General features: G+C 43.7%; 1 protein-coding gene across 3 annotated transcripts in view; it reads right to left on the bottom strand.

Annotated features, from left to right (window-relative positions):
* Positions 1-21,380, bottom strand: part of cep350 (centrosomal protein 350) — a 30,943-nt gene extending 9,563 nt beyond the window's left edge. Inside the window, exons 1-29 of one of the 3 annotated variants that reach the window (XM_076087923.1) lie at positions 21,011-21,380; positions 18,708-18,796; positions 18,511-18,554; positions 18,227-18,335; positions 17,977-18,142; positions 16,523-17,184; positions 16,233-16,346; positions 15,833-15,961; positions 14,519-14,638; positions 12,683-13,410; positions 12,254-12,372; positions 10,392-11,404; positions 10,092-10,233; positions 9,624-9,793; positions 9,322-9,508; positions 7,642-7,832; positions 7,299-7,462; positions 6,783-6,893; positions 6,476-6,616; positions 6,167-6,300; positions 5,953-6,060; positions 5,632-5,849; positions 5,198-5,412; positions 4,698-4,976; positions 4,457-4,606; positions 4,014-4,174; positions 2,274-2,396; positions 408-652; positions 106-305 (exon numbers count right to left, since the gene is read on the bottom strand). In XM_076087923.1, the coding sequence (XP_075944038.1) occupies positions 106-305; positions 408-652; positions 2,274-2,396; positions 4,014-4,174; positions 4,457-4,606; positions 4,698-4,976; positions 5,198-5,412; positions 5,632-5,849; positions 5,953-6,060; positions 6,167-6,300; positions 6,476-6,616; positions 6,783-6,893; positions 7,299-7,462; positions 7,642-7,832; positions 9,322-9,508; positions 9,624-9,793; positions 10,092-10,233; positions 10,392-11,404; positions 12,254-12,372; positions 12,683-13,410; positions 14,519-14,638; positions 15,833-15,961; positions 16,233-16,346; positions 16,523-17,184; positions 17,977-18,142; positions 18,227-18,335; positions 18,511-18,554; positions 18,708-18,792 (6,228 nt within the window). In that variant the 5' untranslated portion in view covers positions 18,793-18,796; positions 21,011-21,380. The remainder of the gene's footprint in view (positions 1-105; positions 306-407; positions 653-2,273; positions 2,397-4,013; positions 4,175-4,456; positions 4,607-4,697; positions 4,977-5,197; positions 5,413-5,631; positions 5,850-5,952; positions 6,061-6,166; positions 6,301-6,475; positions 6,617-6,782; positions 6,894-7,298; positions 7,463-7,641; positions 7,833-9,321; positions 9,509-9,623; positions 9,794-10,091; positions 10,234-10,391; positions 11,405-12,253; positions 12,373-12,682; positions 13,411-14,518; positions 14,639-15,832; positions 15,962-16,232; positions 16,347-16,522; positions 17,185-17,976; positions 18,143-18,226; positions 18,336-18,510; positions 18,555-18,707; positions 18,797-21,010) is intronic. The other 2 variants (XM_076087924.1, XM_076087925.1) reach the window with 2 other exon arrangements.
* Positions 21,381-23,280: the final 1,900 nt, after the last annotated feature.

Raw genomic sequence — 23,280 nt, 5'->3', positions numbered from 1 at the left:
TTTAGAGTAGCTATATTTACACTAAAAACGTTCCCAGCTACCATCAAACAGATGGGACGAAACACGGAAATACAAAAATGAAAGAAAAATCAGACTTGTGCGTACTTTTCTGCTCGGTGACCGGGAAGCTGAAGTGAAGTCCTGGGTGTAATTTGCATGGCTGCTCGTCACAGAGGCCAAAGGTGTTCCAGGGATCGACACATGTTGTACTGAAGATGGGCTTCCTGGTTGCTGGGACACAAGTCCCTCCGTGTGTATACTGGACTCAGGTGTCGCTGAGGAACAGTCGCCCTCGCTCACAAACTCTGAAAACATGTAAAACAGATAAACATGAGCTTTTCCAGATTAATATTGACCTAATTTTGACTTTAAACCCGGCAAAACCAGCTAGGATCATGTTGCGTCACCTTTCTCACCGTCAGTACTATGCTCTGAGCTGCGATGGTGACTGGAGCTGGGGCTAATGTTGGAGATGTCCTGTTTCTGGCTCTCCGCCATGTCCCGAGGTGTTTGCCTGTCCCATACAGCCAGGGCCTCCTTTTCCATCCTACGGACCTCTGCCTCCTCCTGGTCCAGACGCTGTTTCCACTGCAGCAGCTCCTCAGCATGGTGACGCCTCTGCATTAACTTCTGCTCCCGCTTTGTCAGGAACCTGGAGAGGGTAGGAAGGACGGGGAGATGAGGAAGTAGTGGAGGATAAAGGAGAGAAAATGAGGAAGGAGACAGGAAGAAGTTGGGTGGTGAGGGGAGAAGGTAGTGTAGCAGTAAAGAGGGAGAGAAGAGAAGTTTGACAAAGGCATATTTATCATAAGGAACGAAAACATGACATCGCAGATGCAAGCAGACCCAAATCACCTGGACATCCAGTTATCACCTCAAACCTCTGTCGAACACACACATACACACCCAATACATGCTTTACTTATTTCTTTCCCTGGAATAATCATCCAAATAAGGAAGTGAATCAGCACCAATCAAATAAACAAGCACTAAGTGATGACATGTCACCCAGGAGAAAAGGAGAGCAGGGAAATCAACAGTGAAGATGTCAGATTCATGCATCGGACTGAAACCCAGGGGTTGAACGCTGATTGGGTGCAGACACACACACACACACACCTCAAACATAAACAGCAGTTAAACAAAATAGACAGTTACATCTGTATGAATGTGTCTATTTAGTAGACCAATGAGGATAACAAGACGTAGTTCTTTTGTCTTGCAAAGCGTACATGATCTTTTAAATACACGAAGTCTCTTAAACATAAAGCACATATATCTGCAGATGCCGATCAGAATAAAGTGCAGTCAGGTATAGCTGTTGGGAAATGTGGTCCCCCACAGCTACGGGTGCCATTACAGTGTGGTATTATTTAGCCATGATCTAATTTAAAGGCCTTTCTCTTGACCTAATGTATACTGATGACAGGCCAGATACTGAAGAACCAGACGGGGGGTGGGGGGGGCTTTTAGTGCCTTCCCAAACTCTATTACAGCCAATGGCCATCTGTACTTATTATCCAATCCTATGCAACAGTTACCTAATAAAAGAGGGCTAGTTAAGATTGACTGGGCTCATCAAAGAGATAGACCACTCTATCGCTGGTCTGTTCTCTGCAAACGTCCTGTATTTCTATAGCTATAGAGTCTGGTTTAATCTCAAAACATTTTGTATCAACGACTGGGCTGGAGCCGACCAGCCGGCAGCCGTAAAATGAAGGAGATTAAAGAGAGATGCACCGCAGCATTAACTCCAAGAGGCAAGAAAGGAGGAGGGGAAGAGTCACAAAGTACACAACACAGAAATCAGTGAAATCCCAGAGTTGAGTCTGAGATCCCCATCCAACAAGGAAGGCACCTATTAAAATAAACATAACCTTTAACCAGAATTCATCTCACCTCTGTTATTCTCAATGTTACCACTTTGTGATTTTGTTTAAAACAGAATGCTTTAATGCGCACACTAACATTATTATGACTATAAAAAAAAAAATTGAGTGAACATGTCAAAAGGTTAGCTTTTTTTCAGCGAGGCAGCCTTCCTTGGGCACTTTTCATGCTTTCACTCAAACTCTCCCCCCCACCAATTCCATCCCGGACACAATCAAACACATCCGATCAGTCATCATTCACAGTCCCTCCCCTACAAGTTCCCAGTGCCAGTAGGTGAACACAAGCATGTTCCATGGAGTGGGGGGGGGGGGGGGGGGGGGCAGGGCAGGGCAGGGCTAGGTGGAGGTTCTGGGGAAGAGGTAGAGAGCACTGTACAGTACCTGACCAACTGGTTGTAGATAAAAAGCTGGAATTTAGGGTGGAGGTTGGGAAGACAGACACTGAGGGAGGCCCAGTGGTGGGCCGTGAACACAGAAAGGAAGGAGTGGACGGGAGATCGGTGTCTACAACACACAAGCACGCGACAGACACAGTCAGAAGAGTCACACAAACATGGGAATGGAAAACAAACAACACAAAATGTAGGAGGGGGAAAAACATTAAAAACAGACGCAGAGGGAAAAGACAAGTAGAGAGAAAGGGAGAGAGAGAAGAGTGATATGAGCAAATGTGGTTTTGTTGCACCCGAGGTGTCAGTATTCAGGTTTCTGGAAGAATATGGCTTCTTTTAAATGTTTTGGGAAACCATCAACAAATTAGCAAAAATGTGGGCGTCGAGCATGGGGGTTTGCTGGAGGTGTGCATCGCTGCCAAACCTGCTTATGGAGGGAGTTAAATGATAGTTATCAGTAACCCTGATGACAGTGTGAGGTAACACGTACAACCGTAGATGAAATGTGTTAGTGTGTCACATCAAGATAAATATATAGTGTACATTTGCTTTGCAGGACAGTGGTAATAGAGAATGAGTAAGGGAAGGGAAGAAACAAGTGGTAGTCTGTTAAAATGGCAAACATACAAGCCAGTAAATGCATCGTCAGACACACATATCGGTTTTTGTTAGATCCTTCTTCATCATTTTTTTGCAGTGATCTAAACCTAAATGTGGCGATTTTGAACTTCATTATGCGTCAAAATTATGTTGCTTTTACAAATTTAAACAAATATAGACCAAGAAATGTTGAAAGCTACCATGGAAGGCCTGTGATTAATAGCAGAGTTATAAATCCTAAACCCCAGAACAATTAACCCACTTGTTGGAGCTACGCGGTCATGAGAGGCTCTCCAATCACCTGACCAAAGTTGTTGGCCCAGTCGAAAACCCTGGAGGACGTACAGGAGCGCCAAACACATGCAGTTACTTGTCAACACGACAGGAAGTGGGTGTAATCAAAATGATGGAAATGCACAACCGATGTTTGCCTTTTCTGTAAAATAAGCGTGCTTCTGCTATTGAAAGACGCAGTATTACAGCGTTACAATTATTTAAGACGGTTAAATATTGTCTGATGTTCTTGCTTTAAAACATTTGTTTAAGACGGCAACAGATAACTGGTACGTAGACCCTCCTACAAAGTACTGTTAGGTTGCATGCCTCTGAAGTTAAGGGAGGCATTGTAGCAGAGAGATTCTGGATTCTTGTCTAGTTTAAAGGGAGAACAACATGGAGCATGCTTATCTTCACATTCACACAGCCACAGCATGTTAGACAGCAGAAGAAAGATGGCATGCACTGATTAGTTTCTATTAGTTAAGTAAAGACCCTATGTATAGAATTAGAACATTTCTGACTTATCGTGGTAGAATGATTACGAAATGGCACTTTCGTAAAAAGCACACCATGACTCTTAATGCAAAATCACTCGGCTGTAAAACACATCTAAACTAAGCGTTACCAATTTTAATAAAAGCCCTACTTCTGGCTAAGTGTAAACAGTGTGTTATGCAAGGAAATAGTAACAACAGATCAAAGTCTGTATGAACATATACTCTGTGTTATGTGATCAGGGGCCAGACCAAGGCAGCAGGTGATAAGGGATGATGACTCCTGATAATACACTTTGTCAGATTGTCAGTAAGCAGAGAGAACTCAATTTATATCGGAAAATTAAAGTCTTTACTTGTCATCCATGTGAGAGCGCATCTTCTTGAGCTTCTGCATGATGCTGCTGGTCTCACTTCCAGAGATGGAGAGCGAGGGAGAGGGGCTGCGGGTATCGTCCGGGTGACTCATGTTGGGGGAGGCTGCCTCGGACACGGGGGTTTCTGACACAGGAGTCTCCTGGGGGAGGGATGAATGGACATGCAGACAGGCCAAGTATTAGTGAAGCAAATTACAACAACAATAAAAAATGCTTTAGAGGAACATGGCAGCATGTTCTACAGTTATAAGTATTCTTTATTTCTTGATTCCATCAACAACTACGCATACGCAACCATCCATTCACAGGATGGGTATCGAATGAAGCTCTCTTTTAGTATCGCTATCACTTTAAGGGTACTGGCATTGTAATTCTTCAAACTCTACCCAACCCTGGTGATTAGTGACTGTTGCACTACTCACAGGTGGCTCTTCATCCCCAGCATATTTGAGACGCTCTTTCAGTCGGAGTGTAGAGTTTCTCATCCGCTCAATCTCCTCCTGCTGCTTCAGCAACAGCTGCCTCTCCTTCCTGGCTGCTTTGTTGGCTTCCTGAAGTCGCTTAATCTCAGCCTGGGAACAGCAGTACAGTGGGAGAAAAAGCTGGTTAGTCACTTTAGTTAACTGTCACTTGACGTTCTTATATTTCTGCCCCCCCATGTACCTGTTCCTGCTGTAGTTTCATCAGAAGGCCCCTCTGTTTCTTCCTGATGGGGGGCATTTTGTCATCCTCGCCCTTGTCCCTCAGCCTCTTTTTCTGGTGCTCTAGCCAGGCCAGCTCAGTTCTGGTCTTCTCTTTGACAGCTTTCTGCCGTAGATGCAGCAGAGAGCTCTGGTGCTGCAGTCTTACCTCCTCGTCCTTCATGTACTGACGCACCATGTCCATGGTGAACTGGGAAAAGCTGTCCTGTCCGCCAGAAAAGGCCATGTTTGCATCCTGAGACTGCGGGAGAACAGGGATGAAAAAGATAGGAGGTTAGAATGGATTGACAGAAAAGTTTAAAATGAGATTAAAAGGGGGGCAAAGGAAAACAAGAGAAGTAAAGTGACACAACCCGCATGCTTAACGAGGAACATCCAGGCAAAAACCCACCTTCTATTATCAATCTCTGACTCTTATGGATATATATACTGGCAAATGTTTGTAGACTACACTGCTCTCACCTTTAAGATATTGTGTGCCCCTGAAACCAATGTTGCGTTGTGATTGGCTCCGTCGTCCTCTGATTCCTCATGGTGGCGGGACTTCTTCTCCATAGTTCCACGGCGGTGCGCCTCAGATGGCAGCAGAGAGCGGAAGGAGCGCTCTTCTATCTCATCCTCTGTCATGGACTCATCAAATTTGAGGGAGTTCTCTGTGGCCACTGATGTACTGTCTCCTGGAGGGTCAAAAATAAGATAAGATAACATTTTTAGGTGCCTTGTGTACACACAGTTTTGGCTTCAATACGGATAAAGTAAGGTTTTCACAGTGGAGGTTACATTTATATAACAGCAGCCCCTGACAGTTAAGTGAATACGAGGGAAATACTGGTGTGTGTACACATGAAAAAAGCATGTTAACTTTTAAACGAATAGCCGTGCTTGCCATCCAATACCTTTCTCGTCCACTGCAGAGGGGATGCTGTCGCTGCAGAGGGAGTCATTTGCTGCCGTTAGAACTTCCTCCTCTATGGAGCTGCTGCCCGCTTCCCTCTCTGCCCTCTCGTCAGCTCCTCCCTTCCTCCATTGTCCCTCCACTGCTTCTTTTTTCGTCCGTTCTCTGTGCTCTGGCGAGGCCTGCGACGGGCTATGTTGACTGCTAGAGTCGCCTCCACTGGGAAAGAGGCAAAGGACAGATTTCGCATCATTAGGTTTTTCTTCCCCAAATCTAATGGAAATCAGAGTAACTAGTGCTACGAAAAAGGCCTAAGTTGTACCTGAGGTTTGGTCTTCTGAAGGACAGAGAATCAGAGCGACTGGGGCTGTTCAGCGAAGACAACGGTTCTTCTGGCCTGGTCTTTCTGCTTGACGCCTCACTAGGGAAGCTGGAAGAGAGCACGCAGAAGAGACCCAAACATTTAGAACAGATACTAAATTCAAAATGGAAGGCAGTATGCAATGTATAATTAAAAAAAGGTGTTTTTATGTCACCTGTCCGAGTCATTTTTGTCCTTTCGCTGCTTTGAATAGGAGCTCTGCTGTTCTTCCCGCTCCATGGAGGAATCAGAAACATCAGCGGAGACAACCAAAGCTCTTGTTATCTGCGACTGTGCCAATTCTGTCATCTGACAGACAAGAACACAATGCACAAATCAAATGATTGATTTGATGAGTCTTACGCTGGATATTACCCTTTCGTCCTCTGCATGCATTGTTATCTCTTTACTGAAACTCAACAATCAATCGGCTTTTGTTACAAAATGAAGACACGGGCTGTTTTCCAGGCAGGGGATTGCTAACCTCTTTGATGTGTCGGGCAGTGTCAGCTGTGTACCGCGCTGCCTCAGCCTGTTGAGTCATCAACTTGGTAGTTGCCTCCTGGAGGCCCTCCAAGGTCTCCTTTTGATTTGCCGCCAAGTTTTCCTGCAGTTCAATATGAGCCTGGACAAAAAACAAGCACGGACATCATGCACAGAAAAAAGCACACATACCGTAGAAATCAAAAGGTGAGGAGGCAAACACTAAAGCTATCATTTACAAATGCATACATACTGTTTGTGTGAGTAAACTAACTGATGGACTGTGTGTGTGGTTGTGTGTGTTGTACCCTGGCCACTCTCTGCCTGTTTTCCTCCAGCTGTAGCTGTGTCTCCAGGGCTTCCCTTTCAGCCTTGATCTTCAGCTCATAGAGGTCACGCGCGTGGCACTGCTGCCTGGCCTGCGGGGTCAGAGTTCAGAGAGCAGGTCAATACAGTGCATCAATACAGACATTAGTCAGGTAGTAAGTCACTTAAATGTATGGAGGCCCAAAAAAACAACCCACTTACAGTATTTATCATGTAAATGTGATGCAGCAACAAATAATTTAAGTCCCCGATAAATTAAATTGGGAATTATTTAACGGTGTAATTTCCATTTGTATTATACATGACATTGAGTGCAGATGTTATAACTTACGGCAAAGCTGAGAGTGTGTGCTGTCAATCATCAAAATATTAAGCTTCATAAACATTGTTTAACAATAAACACAACTGTTGATATCTTAACACTTTAAACACTGCTAAATACACGGCGGAGCTTCTTTGAAGACCGTATATCTACAGTTTTGTTGCTCTTGCTTCACCTTAAGCATCTGGGCCAATGACACGCTCTCCTGCTGCGCCACAGACACACCCATCACCCTCTCCACGTCTCCCAGCTGTCGGACCGACTCCTCGATGGACTCCAGGTACTGGAGCTCTGCCGCCATACGCTGCTGCAAGACAGCAGGCGAATACTGTAGTTCGCCTGAGATAAAAAGAAGAACGGAGAGGGTGAGATTAATAAGAGGGTCTGTTGGTGGAGCGGGTCAGACCTTTTCTGTCTTCATCGCTACAGTTGTGACTTCAGCTAAAGGAACATGCAGTCTTGAAGTTCTGCTTCACATAACGTCTGCTGCTCATCATATTAATATGAGTTTTATCTACCTGTGGTCTTGGGCTCGGCTCTACCACTGCGAGCTGTGGCGCCTGTGTTTGGATTATTTGTCCCCAGAGAGGCACTTCTCACAGGCTCACCGGGAGAGGCTGCTTCCGGAGGAGAACCAGGGTATGGAGAGCCAGACGGAGAAGCCTGTTTGGGCCTGGCTGCTGGAGACTTCTTACTGTCAAGACCCAAACTACAAATATAATAAGAAAGAAAAAAAGCGCAGGTAAGGAAGTAGATCAAATACTGAAAACACACAACAAGTCTTCGAAAGTGGATGTTTGTAGACTTAAATATATGACTTTTCAAGATGTTTTAAAACCACAGAGATTCAGAAAAACAATGTTTTTGTTATTATTTTCTAAAACAAACTAATTCCAAAATAGTTTTTTAATTCATATGCAGCAAAAAAAAAAGGATGCTACAGGATTTGCAGAGTGGGTTAACCAAATGATAAAGAAAGAGCCCCTCATGCTGCAAACCCTTGAGCTGACTGAGGCAGCATACCCCTGCTGTGAGAGGCCCAGACTATGAATGGCTATATTGTGCTGCTCAGAGACTATCAGATGCCAAGGATGACTAAAGAGATCAGGATACACTTTACTTCCCCAATAAGGATAGCAGGCTGTGGCACCTTTATTTTTTCAAGGATAACAATCAATTCATATATTATAACAGAAACAGGTATGAATGCAATCTGCCAAAAGCCTACAAAGCTCATTGAGATCTACAGTGATACTTGTGCCGTTACTAAAGAAATGAAAACACACTAAGTCACCACCAAAGTTAACCAACAACCTTCTTTGCAAATGGTGCTATAAGGGGAATCTGCCACCTGGGTTTTAGAATACCATTCGAGAGATCAAATGTCACGACTGCGTGCTGAGATTAAATAAATAAAAAAACCTCTCTCCTTTCCTTTGGCTGCAGGCCCGAGCTGTGGTGAAGCTGGCTGACCCGACCAACCACCCTGCAGGCCCCCTTAAACAAAATAGCCAGTGTTTTCTGTCTTCGGTTGAAATGCAGCCCCCTCTGGTTCCTGGGCACTACATAGCTGCTTAAACCCTCAGGCCTTCAACAGGACAGCAAGCCACAGGACTGTTTAGACTGGCAGCCTCATCTAGGGCTCTCCAAGTGTAGTTAAGTGATTAGTCATGCCCAGATGAATTAGCCTCTGTGTGATACAGTATATATCATGTGGAGGATTCTGAATGGTCGGAACAGCAACAATTGAGATGACCCAGTGTTTAAATTATATTTCAGTTTAGCAGAATTACAGCGCGGCCTCACAGGCTAATTTTAATATTAATTTGTATCCAGTGAAAACAAAAGTTCCAGGAAATAAAGAAATACAATCATCCTGCGACCCTACAAGAAACACCTATAACCTACCATGTACAGGACAGCATAGAAATATCCCAATGTAAGCCAATAGCACCACCGATCGTCCCACAAAGCAGTGTTCCACTGAAGGTTACAGAAAACCAAGAGGGAAGGAACTACCAGAGACAACTGGATGTGTGGGCAATTCAAACACCGATGCATCTTCAAATTACTATCTTAGAGACGCTTTGACTGAAAAACGCTCACATTGAAACCTTGCAGGAGGAAAGTTTTACAGTATTAGACTAAACCTAAAGTAACAAACCTCCCCTTTAATGTAGTCAGACGAAGACTGTTACCTTTGTTGAGAAAGCCCTGAGGTTTCCCCTATAGTGTCATTAGAGGGGACACTCTTGGTCTGGCTGTGGGCGGAGCTTTTGTCTGAGCCCCTCTTCCTGGAGTCAGAGGATAACGCCTCTGAGGGAGGTGAGCAGGAGCTCCTCGGCTCTTCTACCAGAGTGCCATCACTCTGGTCTGATGCTGTGCCTGCAGAGGATTGGAGTAATTATATTGTGCAGCAGACGGATTTGTAGATCTTATTTAATAGAAATAAAAAAAATAGGTGTCGTCCAAGATATTATTTAAAATTGTACATTCTCACCTCTTTTTCTGGTAGAGTGCTTGGAGAAGGGTGAGGAGCCAGATGTTGAACCAGAGGAAGGATGCGGCGAGTGTATAGACGAGTGAAAGGGTGAATGTTGGGAATTGATGCCTCCTGTACTTTTGTCATAAGGAGACCTCCTCATCAGCTCCTCAAAATGGCTGTTCACACTGATAGTGAGGGGAGAAAGAAGTATGACCAATCACTTGTAAATAAAACTCAGGGTCTGTGTCACAAAACAAAAATGATGTCGAGTGAACATGTGATAAACGGCAGAGTTGATCTGTCTGAGAGTGAATGAACCGGTTTCTCCTCATTCTAAGAAACCTGTCAGGAGAAATCTCTGAACTCCAGAATGCAGAGGGGGATTTCTGTCTGAAAGGGCTGCATGAGCTTTCCATTTGTATGACATGAATGCCATCCAGTGGTCACTTAAAAAACCTTTTCTGTTTTTTTATTTTTGCTTACCTGCGAGAATTGGAGCCTCTCTTCAAGTGGCCACTGGCTCCGCTGCTATGTGACGACACAAAATCATCTTCATAGACGGCTGCGTCTACGGGACCATTTGCAGAGCGTAAAGAATGGGCAGAGGGAGAGTTCCTCTCACTCACTACAGGACAAGGTGGAGAACAGACAGAGGAGAAATATTTATGATCTTGACTTTGACTGTCAGTTTGTCAGTTCTGCTATGATAAACATTCTGTGTAGCTCTTATGGTTACATATCTTTAAGACGTTTACCCATAGATACTCAGTAACAACAACTAACCTGGAACATGGCCATGAAGATTCTTAGTGAAAATGTTGATTACACTCAGAGGGCTTCCTTTGTTCAGCTCCTCCCAGGCTGCTTTGCTACCGTCATGCTGTGCAAAGGGTGAGCTGAGGGCCGAGCACTTCGCTGCCTCTCTCTGGAACTCTGACAACCGCTGGTAATCCCTTCTTTGACCCGCGCAGTAGTCCGCTGCCTCTCCCCTCCAACGATTGTTGGAGGGGTGAGGAGGGCTTGCCTCATCCTCAGAAAAACTCCCTTCACTCAGAAGAGGACCCTCGCTGATGGAACCGGCACTTGAGTCGTGGAGATCTGTCCGATTCTTCTCCTTGTCATCCATCAATCCACACCCTGTCCTTTGTTCCACTCTCTCTACCTTGTCCAGCCCGTTGACCAGCCTCCTCCTTTCATGTGTGTAACTGTTGAGAGTTGGCCCTGTCACAGCCGCAGCAGTTATTTGTGGATTCGTCAAATTGGTGTGTGTGCCTTTCTTTTCTTTCTGTCCCCTGAGGGCGTGCAGATTGCCTGTTCCCGGTAGAGCCGTGCCATTGTATGAACTATGACCTGTGCTAGTCAAAATCCTCTGGATCCTCAAGGCTACGTCATCATTTTCTGGGGCAGCCGTTTCTGCCCAGCATCCATCATCAAGGTTAGCTTGAGAGGGTCTCATAGTATCCACGTCCATTGACGTTTCAATACCATAGTTGATGCCCTCCCCAGCAAGCTTCCGTGCCTCACTCTCTATGCGGTTGGAGAGGGATGCGGCTGTGGCCTTCAGGGCCTCGATGCGGGACACCTTGGACCGCGACCTGTTGGGAGGTGTTGTGGCTGGCCGCTGGGTGTGCTGGAGGTCTCTAGCTGCCACCGCGGTCTCCAGCCTGAGAAGGTGAGAGAGGAGATGATCACCAAAAGGGGCTAACCCACTGCTGCTGGGACCAGTCGTAGGTAGACCAGCTGGGCTCAGACGGTCAGGCTGAAGCAGAGAGGCAAATCCAATATCCAGATCAGTCCTGCAATGGGGAGAGCAACAACGGATGGAGAAGTTAAAGGGAGTGAGAAATAGAGACGCAAACGGCTTGCTTTAAAACTGTGTTCAAATTAAACCATTCTGGGTATTTGGGGTATTGTAAAAGCAACTTTTATTTGACATTTGTGTCTGCTCTCCCTCGCAAAAACACATTTATGTACGACAGCAAAAATATTTTTGCAACTTTAGTTTGAACGATGCAAAGAAATGTTTTCACCAGTCTGATATGCAAATGTTAATGGTACGGAGCATAATGAACAGGATGGAGCCAACTGCAACTAGATGAAAACTTTAAATGACAATAACTATAATCACTGAATACACAGAGAAAGATTATTATTTGATCCGTTTCAAAGGTAAAACCATTACCACGCAATCATCTTTATTTCCAGTCAATTATCTGAGAAGTTCTTTTAATGCCTCTGAAATAGGAGCACTGACTGTAAAAGTGCCTGAAAAGCTAACCACCTGGGAACAAACACTTTCTCTGTTTGGTGCAGTCAGATGATTCCCTAGAATTTCTCGCCCACACATTGGGCCTCATGCAACAACCACTTGCATGAGTATAAATCTAAAGTGGCTTTTAAGAGTTTCACCACCGCATTCACTTTCTCCTATTTTGAATTTTGGCTTAGGTACCAAAACTATTTACAAGTGGTTCAGACCCGTCATAAGGATTAAGGACCATTATTTCCAGTTGATACCAGAATGTGTGTGCTGTTGTTGTACTGGTTAGTTTGCCGTTTGTCACGGTCAACAAATTGTAGTGTTTGTTATTTTGGAGAGTGATGGAGTTGAGCAGGCAGATTTGTGTGTGTGTGTGTGTGTGTACCTGGATAATGGAGGAGGTGGCCGGTCATTCAAAGACCTATCGCTGCTCGAGGGACTCTGCGGTGCCTCTAGTCTTTTGTTCTCTTTGTCCGACTCTCCTGAGGGCTGGTACATCGGTCTCTGTGGCAGAACATGTGTGAACACGCATGTCAAAACATCTTTTTTTATCTTACATATTTTCATTAAGAAATATCACTTAGTTACTCATTCTACCCAATACAGCATATATATATATATATATATATATATATATATATATATATATATATATATATATATATATATATATATATATATATATATATATATATATATATATATATATATATATATATATATATATATATATATATATATATATATATATATATATATATATATATATATATATATATATATAGTAACCATGTGTCATGCGTATGTACATTACCATTTGACTAGAAGGAGCAGCAGGTTGCATCTGTGTGGCCTCCTCGTCCAGCTGCGCCTCCTCCAGAAGCAGTTTGGTGTAGGTCTCCTGTAGTCGCTTTTGTACGGGGGCCACAAGCGCCTCGCTAGGAAGGGCCACTGTTTTAGCCGCTTCTCTTTGCTTCCTGTAGAGGTCCTGCAGTCTCTGGTTTCTACTCTCCGCCTCGTCCCTCAGTGCCCTCTTCTCTTCTGCTCGTCGCCTCTTTCTCTCCTCTTGTTGCCTGGAAATGTATTGGCGAACGGTGTCTGCATCATAGTGTCGTTTTTTCTGCCCAGTGTCCGCAGTCTCTGACTGGTGTGCAGTGGGGCTGGCGCTGCGGCAGCCTCTTGGGTAGCTTCCTGTTGCCACCGTATTTCCCCAAACAGAGACTGAAGCCCTTGTTCGTGACCCCGATCCCCCCCTCCCTCTCGTACCGCTGCTCCCTCCCCGGGTCCTTTGCCGGGACCTCTCCTCCCTCTCAGCTGCTTTACACTCCAGCTGGAGGTCATCAAGTATCCCCTGGATGTCTGCTGACAACAGGTCCGTGCTTACACCCACTGGAGCCTTCTGCCGATCTGCAGATGAGGGTGTAGATGTGGTCGTGGAGTGGCTTTTGGATTGAAATCCACGTCGAGGACTTTCTGTGCTGTTCGGGCGAAGCTGTGGGTTTGATTCTGAGCGTGGGCCTGAGCTGGAGCGGTGACGGGAAGCTGGTGGACACAGGGCAAAACATTTACCAACACAAGCACACACTTTCTAAATAGTTCAATGCTATACTAAGCCTTTGAAGTGGAAGCTAGTTTGATGGAACAGGGAACATTTTAAATTTGCTTTTTTTTTTTAAACTAGCCGTAGGCTATACAATCCTTTTAACTGTTTTCCTGTTTATTTATGATTAATATGTTCAATAAACAGGTTTTTGCAGCTTACAATACACTGGATGTTCCAACAAGTGACTGTTAAAAAAGCTAGACACATACTAGATGAGGCTTGTGGGGCAGGCTTGCCGTGGAAACTCTAATCCGGGCCAAATTGAAAAATCCCATCTAGATTCTAAGTATCTAATCCTGACAGTTTTTTTTTTTCAGAACATGGCTGCAGTGAGCCTCTCCCTGCTCTGTAGTCTCTGGAAATCAGGCCATGTCTAATTGTGCGGCCAACCAGAACAGCCAGTCAATCTATATTCCTTCCGGTCAATGGTACCCTGTAGCGTTGGGACTATGAGGGAGTGTCTGAGGCTGTGTGACCAGTAGCAGCCAAAGACTCTTTATTTATTCATATTCTTTGGCAGGTGTTTCAGTCTGTGAGTCCCAGACATGCAAAACCTCTATAAAAGGCTACATATATGCATTTTACAACATCTTCTAAATACATGGTAATAACAACGAGTACAGACGTGTGTGTTTAATTTTAGAGGTGAAAGTTCGATAGCAACATGAGAAAACAGATAAAAGTAAAATGAGGACCCAAGATGTCTGAAAGAAGGAAGAGGGGGAAGGTAGACGAGTAAAAGAGTAACAAGTAATTCACACTTGGTGATCAAATCTTGTCCTACATGCCACTCAACTTAAATAATGCAGAGAAGACATTTTTGATGTCAAGCTGACACATTTTGAGTGGCTCTTTAAAGCCAATCACCTTTTCTATCTATGTTCTTTCTACATCTTGACCCGCTGGTTAGTGACAGTACATCAAGCCGAGCGAGACCCGACTGTGTAAGTAAGCTGGGTTGGCTGCTGGTCTCATGAATTGGCCTAACATAAGATAGGGCTGTAGCGGCACGTATAGAAGGGTAGAGTACAGCTCTCTATGTCCCACCTGTTCTGCTCAGTCTGTCAGCTGGCTGGGATCTGTCCTCCCCCCTGGGCAGCCTGGGAACTGGACCCAGTACCATCTTTACCAGCTTTTGGCCCTCCCGCCACGACGCAGGGCTAATCGCTACAATGACATGCCAGGAGAGAGCATTGTAATTCAATATGGTTCATGTTGACCTCATGGAACATGACTGCATGCGTTTGCACATATGCAGGCATGCCACCACCGGAGCAAGTTGCCAGAAAATAAATATACACAAAGATTAGAGAACAATGAGTGTGTAGGATTGCATTTGTGGTGATCAGGAGTGTTGGAAAATTACATTTTCAAAAGCAGCAATGTCTCTTTACATGGGCTAATCTCTAGAGCTCTTTTCACTGTGACTGTATTCTACCGGAGTGCAGTTCCTGGTAATGAAGTTGTGCATCCACTAACTAAGCAGCTGTTTGTAACTGGGCGGATGAGCAACTGAACCTGGCCACAGATTTCAGAGGGCTATTTATAGTGTTGTTCCAGCACCAACGAGAGAACAGCCAGACTTTAGAGACAGCACAAAAGTTGGAATAAACTCAAGTAGACACCAGGCCCAGAGTGAACGAGTGCTAGAGAATAGGAGAGGTATATTTTACAACCAGCTTCCAGGATATCCAGATTACCTTTTTTGGTACTGTGGTCTACACAGAATCAGAGATAAAGATATCTAGCAATCATGTTTACATGTGTGCCTTTGGAAGCATCTTTGTGAATGGGCTATCCAAGGTCTGCTATGCCCAGTATACAGCAGTATGTGGCTATGATTCCTCTATGTCTGTATGCTACACAAACTGCATTTCACACATACTGAACATTTCTTCAGGGATTAAGAGTCTTAACACTGCTTTAGGAGCCAGCAATCTATCTGCTTCATGTACAAGAACACACACAGGCCGTGTAGAGGGAAAGAAAACACACAATACTGTAGTTTGAACACTGGCTTCTACAGTCTGTCTATTGAATTTACAACATTATCACACCAATTACATTCAAATTAAATAATTAATTATTGTTAATTAGCTTGAATGTAAACAACGTTAGCACTTGATAAGACTGTATCACTCTCATTGTCTCACAGACACTAGAGCAGCACAGCCAGTTGAGGAAAAGCCTTCTAAGCACACCGATAGTTCAACATTTGGAGCTCCTGGTTTTGGTCCATATGTACCGACCCATAATAACATTCAGCCAGATTGTTCCACAAATTTAGCTTTCCTGCTGTCACTAATGGAAAATAACTCAAAGGGTGTGTTGGCCCCCGGACATAAAAGAGGATTATTATACCTGGTTTTGCATTAAGGTCAGAGGAAGGGGCCGATCTGTGGACCTTCCTGACTGGTTTGGGAGGCCTCCTCTCTTTGGACTTGTCTGTTCTTGGTTCCCTCTGCTGCTGATGTCTTGATCTGGTGCTCTCTGTGCACAGAAGACAAATGCAAAGAATGAGCAACACAAACTGACAAGCTAAAAAGCTGTCAGTTGGCTGAAAAACAAGCCCAAAAATCTCTGATGTTATAAACCAAAGACCATGAGCCTAAATCCTCTTTGTTTATGCAACACTCCTTTGTGGAAAACAGCCGATACATTTTTTTTATTTTTGCGCTTCCGAGAGATCAATACATTTTCATGCCATGCATTCATGTGCAATCATTAGCTTGCTAAGAATCTGTGCGTGTCCTATGCTTACCAGCAAACTGTCGTGACAGGTCTCTGTATATTTCTCTGCTGAGGTTATGGAACTCTTCCTCCTTCCAAACTCTCCCATCGGGAGTCCGGATCTTTGTCTCAGTGCTGTTGAAACCTGGGAGTGTAAAGGATTGAAGACGTTAGCTGTAGCATCCTGTTTCTGACTATAAAGCTATAATTTGTATTGCTAAAACATTAAACTATTTACATATCATTATGTCTTTTTTTAGAACAAAAGGTCAAACAAACGAGAGCATTTTAAGTTTGGGAGATATCCTACACTGATGGTACCTTTGTATATCGGTGCAGGCGGTGCAGCTGCTACTTTCCGTATTTTGACTGTGGGCATGTTGCCAGTGCCAGCATTGTTACTCCCCACAGCTTCCATAATGGGCTGTTCCAAATAACCCAGCAGCTTCTCTCTCTCTGCAGACTCCTCCAGATGTTGCCGCTGCCTTCGAATACGCTCTTTGAGCTTCTCCAGCTTATCATCCGGCTGATGTCGCCTTAGGTTCTCCAGCCGCTGGGAAGCTGAGCCTGGGCTGGTGGAGGGAGTGCTCTCCCTTCGGGGTGTGGAGCCAGGGGCTGGAGCTAGACATGGGCTTGACTCTTGGCTATCCATACCAAGTTGTGCTTTTGCAGGGCTTTCCTCCTCAGCCCCCTCCCATGCAGGGACTCGGACACCCGTGAGATGCGACTGGTTTCCAATAGTCCTCAGGGTGTCCAGGGCTGGCTGGTCATTGAGGTAGCGGACATCTGTGCTCTCCAGAGCCGAAGAGTGTGTGCTGTCAAGGTCCCCGTCTGTCTGTTTATCCCTGGTGTCTCTCTGGTAGACCAGCTGGCTGAGCAGAGGATCTGAGGGGGGCGGAGAGGATGGCTGCGAAGACCCTGGCACTGAGTGCAGGCTGTAGGCCTCCAGCTGAGAGGAGGGATGTGGTGGAGGGGTGGCCTCTCTGGACACAAACCAGATTAAATGGGATCAGGAAGGGGATCAAGATTTACTCTTAATTTACCACTCACTGAGTGTACAGAAGAGAACATGTATGGGTGGTCAAAGGGTATCGAAGTTCAATGATGAAAACTATTTAACGTATAAACAGAATGAAAAAAAAAAGTGGAATTTTGAAATTATGAAACACTTCCAGTAGTTTTTGTATTCTACAAACTCTTGAAAAGATATTCTCATTTGAACCCCAGTAATTCTGTGAAAATACCAGAGAGGCTTTATAGTATTACTACAAACAGAAGAGCCCTGAGCTACTGAAGTACCTGTGAGACATTTAGCAACGAGCTATTCAGAGGAGATGTCAACAACATATGGTCTCTGAATGGAAGTCTTGAAGAGCAGAGAGCGTTGGGGGACTGCCTGTTATTTAGGTGAAAGAGCTCTCCTGATGTATTAAGTTGAAACAATGAGCTGATGCAATAACTACAATGAAAACATCACATCCCAGTTGAGGAATAAACACCATCTTATTCGGTTGTCACTCTATAGAGCGCCAACACACTATGTAGTATGAATAGATTAGTATCATCTAAATACCGTGTTTTTGATAAGTGTGTTTTAGAATGAATGTGCAATAAAGGCTTTATGCTTTTAGGTATAGTTTTAAAGTTTGTTTATTGTAAAATGTATTAGATCGGTGCTTGAAAGCATCAACCACAGATATCCAGTCAAGAGTAACTCACCTAGAGAGAAGAGGCTACGGGTGTTTCATACATGCTTTTTGATGCAGTTTTTGTACCTGTAGGAGGCTAGCGGCTCCCTGAACTCCACGCTGTTGTTTCTGCGGACATTGCTGTCCTGGGTGGCGTTTCTCAGCGGGCTGCGTGAGCTGCTCTTTTCTGGACTCTGCTGACTTCGCCCCCTGCACTTTGAGGACCCTCCATGCTCATCAGCTCGTTGACCATCTGTGAAAGAGACAGCGATGTTAAAATAGTTAGAGCTTGAGTGTAGAATTTAACTGGTGATGATGACATTTTGAAATAACTCACCCCTGCAGTGAACCGTCCTGGAGGATTTCTTCTTGGGAGGGTCCATGACAGAGTCCAGGAGAACCCCTGTCCCCGGAGCTGCCTCTAGACGGTTTTCTATATGCCGCAACTACAGAGGGAGAAACATGTCAGACTCCTTGGGTTATGTGATGATGAAAGAGAATCATCTTCATCATCATTATCTGTTGCAGACTGTGTTCCATAACTTTTATGAAATAGAAAATAGTTTTTGAGTAGCTGACAAACAAAGTCATTCAGCAGAAAACTGTTCAAGGTGTACTTACAGCAGCTTTGGACTGGGACAAACTTTTCCATGCAGTTGTCAGCTCTGACGAAGAGGAAGAGAATGAAAATCCATTTTGATCAGTGATAACAGAACCGCTTGCTATGTAAACAACTCATATGACACATCTCAATAATCCATTTCAAATAAAGTGCTTGTGAGAACAAGAATACAACTGAACTTCAATATTTTACACACCTGTGCCATTATGGTGATCTGTAAGATGCTGAGCAGAGCTTTTCAGAGACACATCAGTCCTCCTGCTGCTCCTCATCTCTCTCATTCACCTGGAGCCAATATTAGACGGAGGCCAATCATGAAAACCAATACTGAACAAAGGTAAATGTGACATGAATCAACTCTTTTACTGCATACAATATACACAGTCTGAAAACAAAGCCAGTTACAATTCAGCAATCAGGCAGGTACAACTTTTTTTTTTTTAACTGAAACCAAAAACAAGGAGTAGCATATACAACCAAAATACATCAAGCGCTTTCAAACAAGAAAATGACTGACAGAAACAAACATTGGTGACAACTGTCGAGATGGGGAGCCATGCCAAGCATGTGAACCAAGTCAAATTTGTGGAGCCTAATTAGTTACTAGTGTAACACTATTATGTCAGCTTGTTGACAGCAGACTAATGTCAGCCTGCCATTTAAAACCGGTTCTACAACAGCACATTCCTCTAAAAGGTTTCCATGTTGGAAGGTAGGCGGAACTAAAGTTTGTCACACGTCAGCCATACGATGTTTTCTCAAAGCACCCGTTAAGCTGGAGTACAGGTGTCTGGTCCTATGTAGGTACTACTCTCTTAAAGTCATTGACAAAATTATATTTAATTGTTTTCTCTTCCTGAGTCAACAGTCTACCAATTTGTTGACAACTTTGCCACTTTAATCAGTTAACTGCACCATGGATTACTAAGCCAATCCAGCCTAGATCCTTAGCTCGTGGGTGTTTTTCACACCCTTTGAGTCATAAATAGCTCTTCAGAAGTCATGGCTTTTATTCATAACAACCACGTGACACGGCCCTGAGGCGATCAGGAAGAAAACTTAAACTATGTCAGTGATGACCGTGAGTCAAATGAATGGTGTAATTGTGTATTTTCTGGAATGTGAATTTAGGTGGGACTGAATCTTCAAATTAAGGTTGAATAGACAACAGCAGCTAAAACTGTATACCGTACATCTGTAAACCGTAATAAATTCATACATAGAACTAACATTTTCAGGTTGTCCTCTTGCCTATGGAGCCAAGCTGACGTTAGCTACTTTTGGCAAAAGTTGTCACTGAAAAGTGCATATGCTAGCATTACATAAAACACTTCCCTCAAAGCTCAGTTAACAACTAGTAATTCAAGTTAACGCTTGTGAGAGAAACTTACTACCACTCATTCACTCACGAGCAAAAAGTCTAAAGTCACAAGCTTCAGCACCATATACTGGTCCTGTATTGCTGTCGGAGAGAATCCATCCAATGCAGCCATTTAGAGCGAATAAAGTTTGTTGCTTTGACATTTAAAACTCGTCGGAGGGAAGTTGAACCCATCAGCACAAGAATAAACGATGTCGGGTGAACTTTGGGTGAGACAAAATACAATTCCCCAGCTGGAGTGCATGTGATTTCCACTAAAACGAACGAAACCGTGTGAAATCAAACGGTGGCCATATTTTCTTCTTCGCTTACCGACTGAAGTGTTGCTCCGCACTATCGGCTCAGTGCTGAAACTGTTTAGCAGTACACGAGGAAGAAATTACGTGCCATCTTTGACTTTACATGGTTTGTATCGACTTTAACTTTAATCACAATCACTCCATTGTCGCCAGCTGCGTTAGTATTACTTTGTATTCACATGGCATGGCCTTTTTGAACCAGGTATAAGTCGCTGAGCACGTTACCTTCCATTTAGAGACTTTATATTTTCTACAATAATGTGTAAAATACCCGAGAGCCTGAAATAGGTGGGTTCACACTGATCTAAACTATTCAAACGCTAGCTGTCGCTGGTGTTGACGACAGCAGTGTTATCGTTGCATATTATAATTTATGTCAATACTAAATTAAACCGCAGGTAACGGCCATCTAGCTCCTCACGTAACAGTGTAGAAATGAGTCAACGCTACGAATGAAACACCCTGTCCGGGAATTACTCACTCGTAGACTCAGACAACACAATCCTTCATTAATGTAAATACTTTCGGGGGTGAACTAACAGCCATGGTATTACTGTTTTTTAAATCCAAATAATTATTAAAACAACGTGAACTTCACAAAAATCATTTTTTTTGTTATCTAGCACAATCGTTGACTGTCCAAAAATGATGTCTGCGACTCATTCTACCATCTGACTTCAAGATGACTTATTTCTAAATGTCTTCGGTCCAGGGAATAGTCGGAGCCGCTAACTCGAGAGAGTTGACGTGAATGCGAGCTGACAGGAAAGTCATGAATTAACTTAGCTGACCACCTCTTCGGAGGAACATAAAACACACCTTTAGGGAAACAATCCGACGTGTCTAGATGTCCACATACATGCTGACGTCCCAATGATCAGGAAATCCTTACTTCTCCGGACTTCTTCCTCAGTTTCGTCCAGCTGTCTGTTTGCTAACGTTAGCGCTAGCCAGCTAACGTTAGCAAACCAATGTTAGCTAGTAGTTGTGCCAACTAAGCTAGCAACTTTTTCTAGCGACATGCACCCATCGTTGTTGTCTCAGTGTTTGTCGGGGCAACCAAATATCCAGGTCATCTGTGATATTCAAAGAGATAAATGTCGCTACCCGCCTCTGAGGTTGCCTTTCCCGGGTTACTATGTTGATGTTTCTCAACAGTGAAAACTGGGTATCCAAGACGGGTAGGTGACTGAGACCGAACTAGCGCGAGATTTGGACCGCGTCAAACGCTCGGAAAGCCCCACCTAGTGCGCGCGCGCGCGCACACACACAGTCAGACCGTAAAATCACCATAAATACATGATAATAATACAAAAGCTACACTGTCCATATCTAGCTGTGAATATATAAAAGGGAGTTAATGTAGGCAATTGTTTCCTCAATGCTTTATATCTATATTATACAAAGTAGTTAAATGTTTAATGTCTATAGTTTCTCTGTTCTACTTTGTTGTCTTTAATGTCCTTGTTTCTATATTTTTCTTGTTTATTTGTAAATACCATGAATATACGTTGAGTGCAATGTGTAAACCGGAGTCAAATTCCAATAAAGCTCTGATTGTGATATTTTCAGAAGTGAACTAAAGAAGCCAGGGGATAATAAACGGTGTCAAATGATTAGGCCAAAAAAAAAGAAGAGTATATAATAGATTATTATAATAGAATGGAATTGGCATCGTATTGTCTAAAGTTAGACTTGTTTGCATATTGTAGAGTTTCTTCCTTTTTTTAACCGTGAAACTGAAAAGAATCATTAATTAGTCAGATCCATAGAGTAAAACACTAGTAAGGGCAGAAAAAGCCATGCTGCTACCAATACAATTTATATGCATTTAGTGCCACCGAGCGGCCTGAGTGTGTATCACATGCAGAGGCACACTACTGCATCGAGTCGCCTTGAACGTTACACTCATTCACAAAACTAAAGAATTACCATAGCCCACTAACCCCGAGTCCAGTTCATTTGAGTGATTTTTCATCACAAGATTATTGCTAACCCTAACCCGATAGTTTGCTGATAGGATCGGAGCCCACTGTTTAACAGGCGAGTCGTAAACTGCAGTGCAGCCTGTCATAACCATGAAGCCATAAGATGCAGGTTTCCAGGTTATGGCTGCTTGTTGGAGCACCAGATGTCAACAAGTAGGTTACCTGTAGCCTACTTTGCTGTTTATGAGCACACACCAGGCTAAGTTACATGTGGAACTACATGAAATTTGTCATACAATAGCGGTTTTAATTGTGTTTTTGGGGTCTTTTCCATTAAAGGTGCTGCAACTGACTGCTCCAGATCCCCCGCTTCCCCTTGGCTAATAACTCTCTCTCTCTCTCTCTCTCTCTCTCTCTCTCTCTCTCTCTCTCTCTCTCTCTCTCTCTCTCTCTCTCTCTCTCAGTCCTGGCAGGGGGACAGTACGGCGGACGTTGTCGTTCAGTGTCTGCCGGCACATTTTTATTTTCTGTGGAAAGATGAACGACATGGAAAGGAGTTCTCTCTTTTTAGGTAAGACATTCTCCGTAATTTCTATATCCAAACAGGTGTTAGTTTAAAAAAACCTGTTTTGCGCTTATAGCTAAGCTTATAACAACAACTAAATATTTTTTTTGCAGAGGTTGTGTTCGTGTACCACCCAGAGAATCAGGGTGCAGAAACCCATAAAGAGGAATTCCTTCAGTCTTTATTGATAATACTGATCATTGAAATAGAATGACTGTAAACCTGACTTGAAACACAACAGTCTGCAGTTTTGCCGACATTAAAACAGGTTTTTTCATACAACAAATCAACAGTGATTTTTTTTTGTTCGATGAAATGTTTTTGAGAATCCTGTGTCTAACAAACTGTGGAGTGCAGATATACTTCTTTTCTAAAAACTATTTTTTTCCCCTAAATGTTCAACCCTTAAGCTGCCTTTCAACTCCACTGTATACTTAATAAGCCTACACAACATGACTAAATCAGTAATGTGCAAAGACAGTGACCGAGCACTAATCTCTCTTCACATTTACCAATGAAACAGGCTGAGACAGGAGACTGAGTCATTAAACTCCTGCTAATACAAGAAGATCAAATCTTCATTATCAGTGTGTTGT

This window comes from Anarhichas minor, unplaced genomic scaffold, assembly GCF_050575085.1.
Source record: "Anarhichas minor isolate MPS153535 unplaced genomic scaffold, ASM5057508v1 ptg000010l, whole genome shotgun sequence".
NCBI classification, from domain to species: domain Eukaryota; kingdom Metazoa; phylum Chordata; class Actinopteri; order Perciformes; family Anarhichadidae; genus Anarhichas; species Anarhichas minor.
This window is presented reverse-complemented; position numbering and strand designations above follow the sequence as displayed.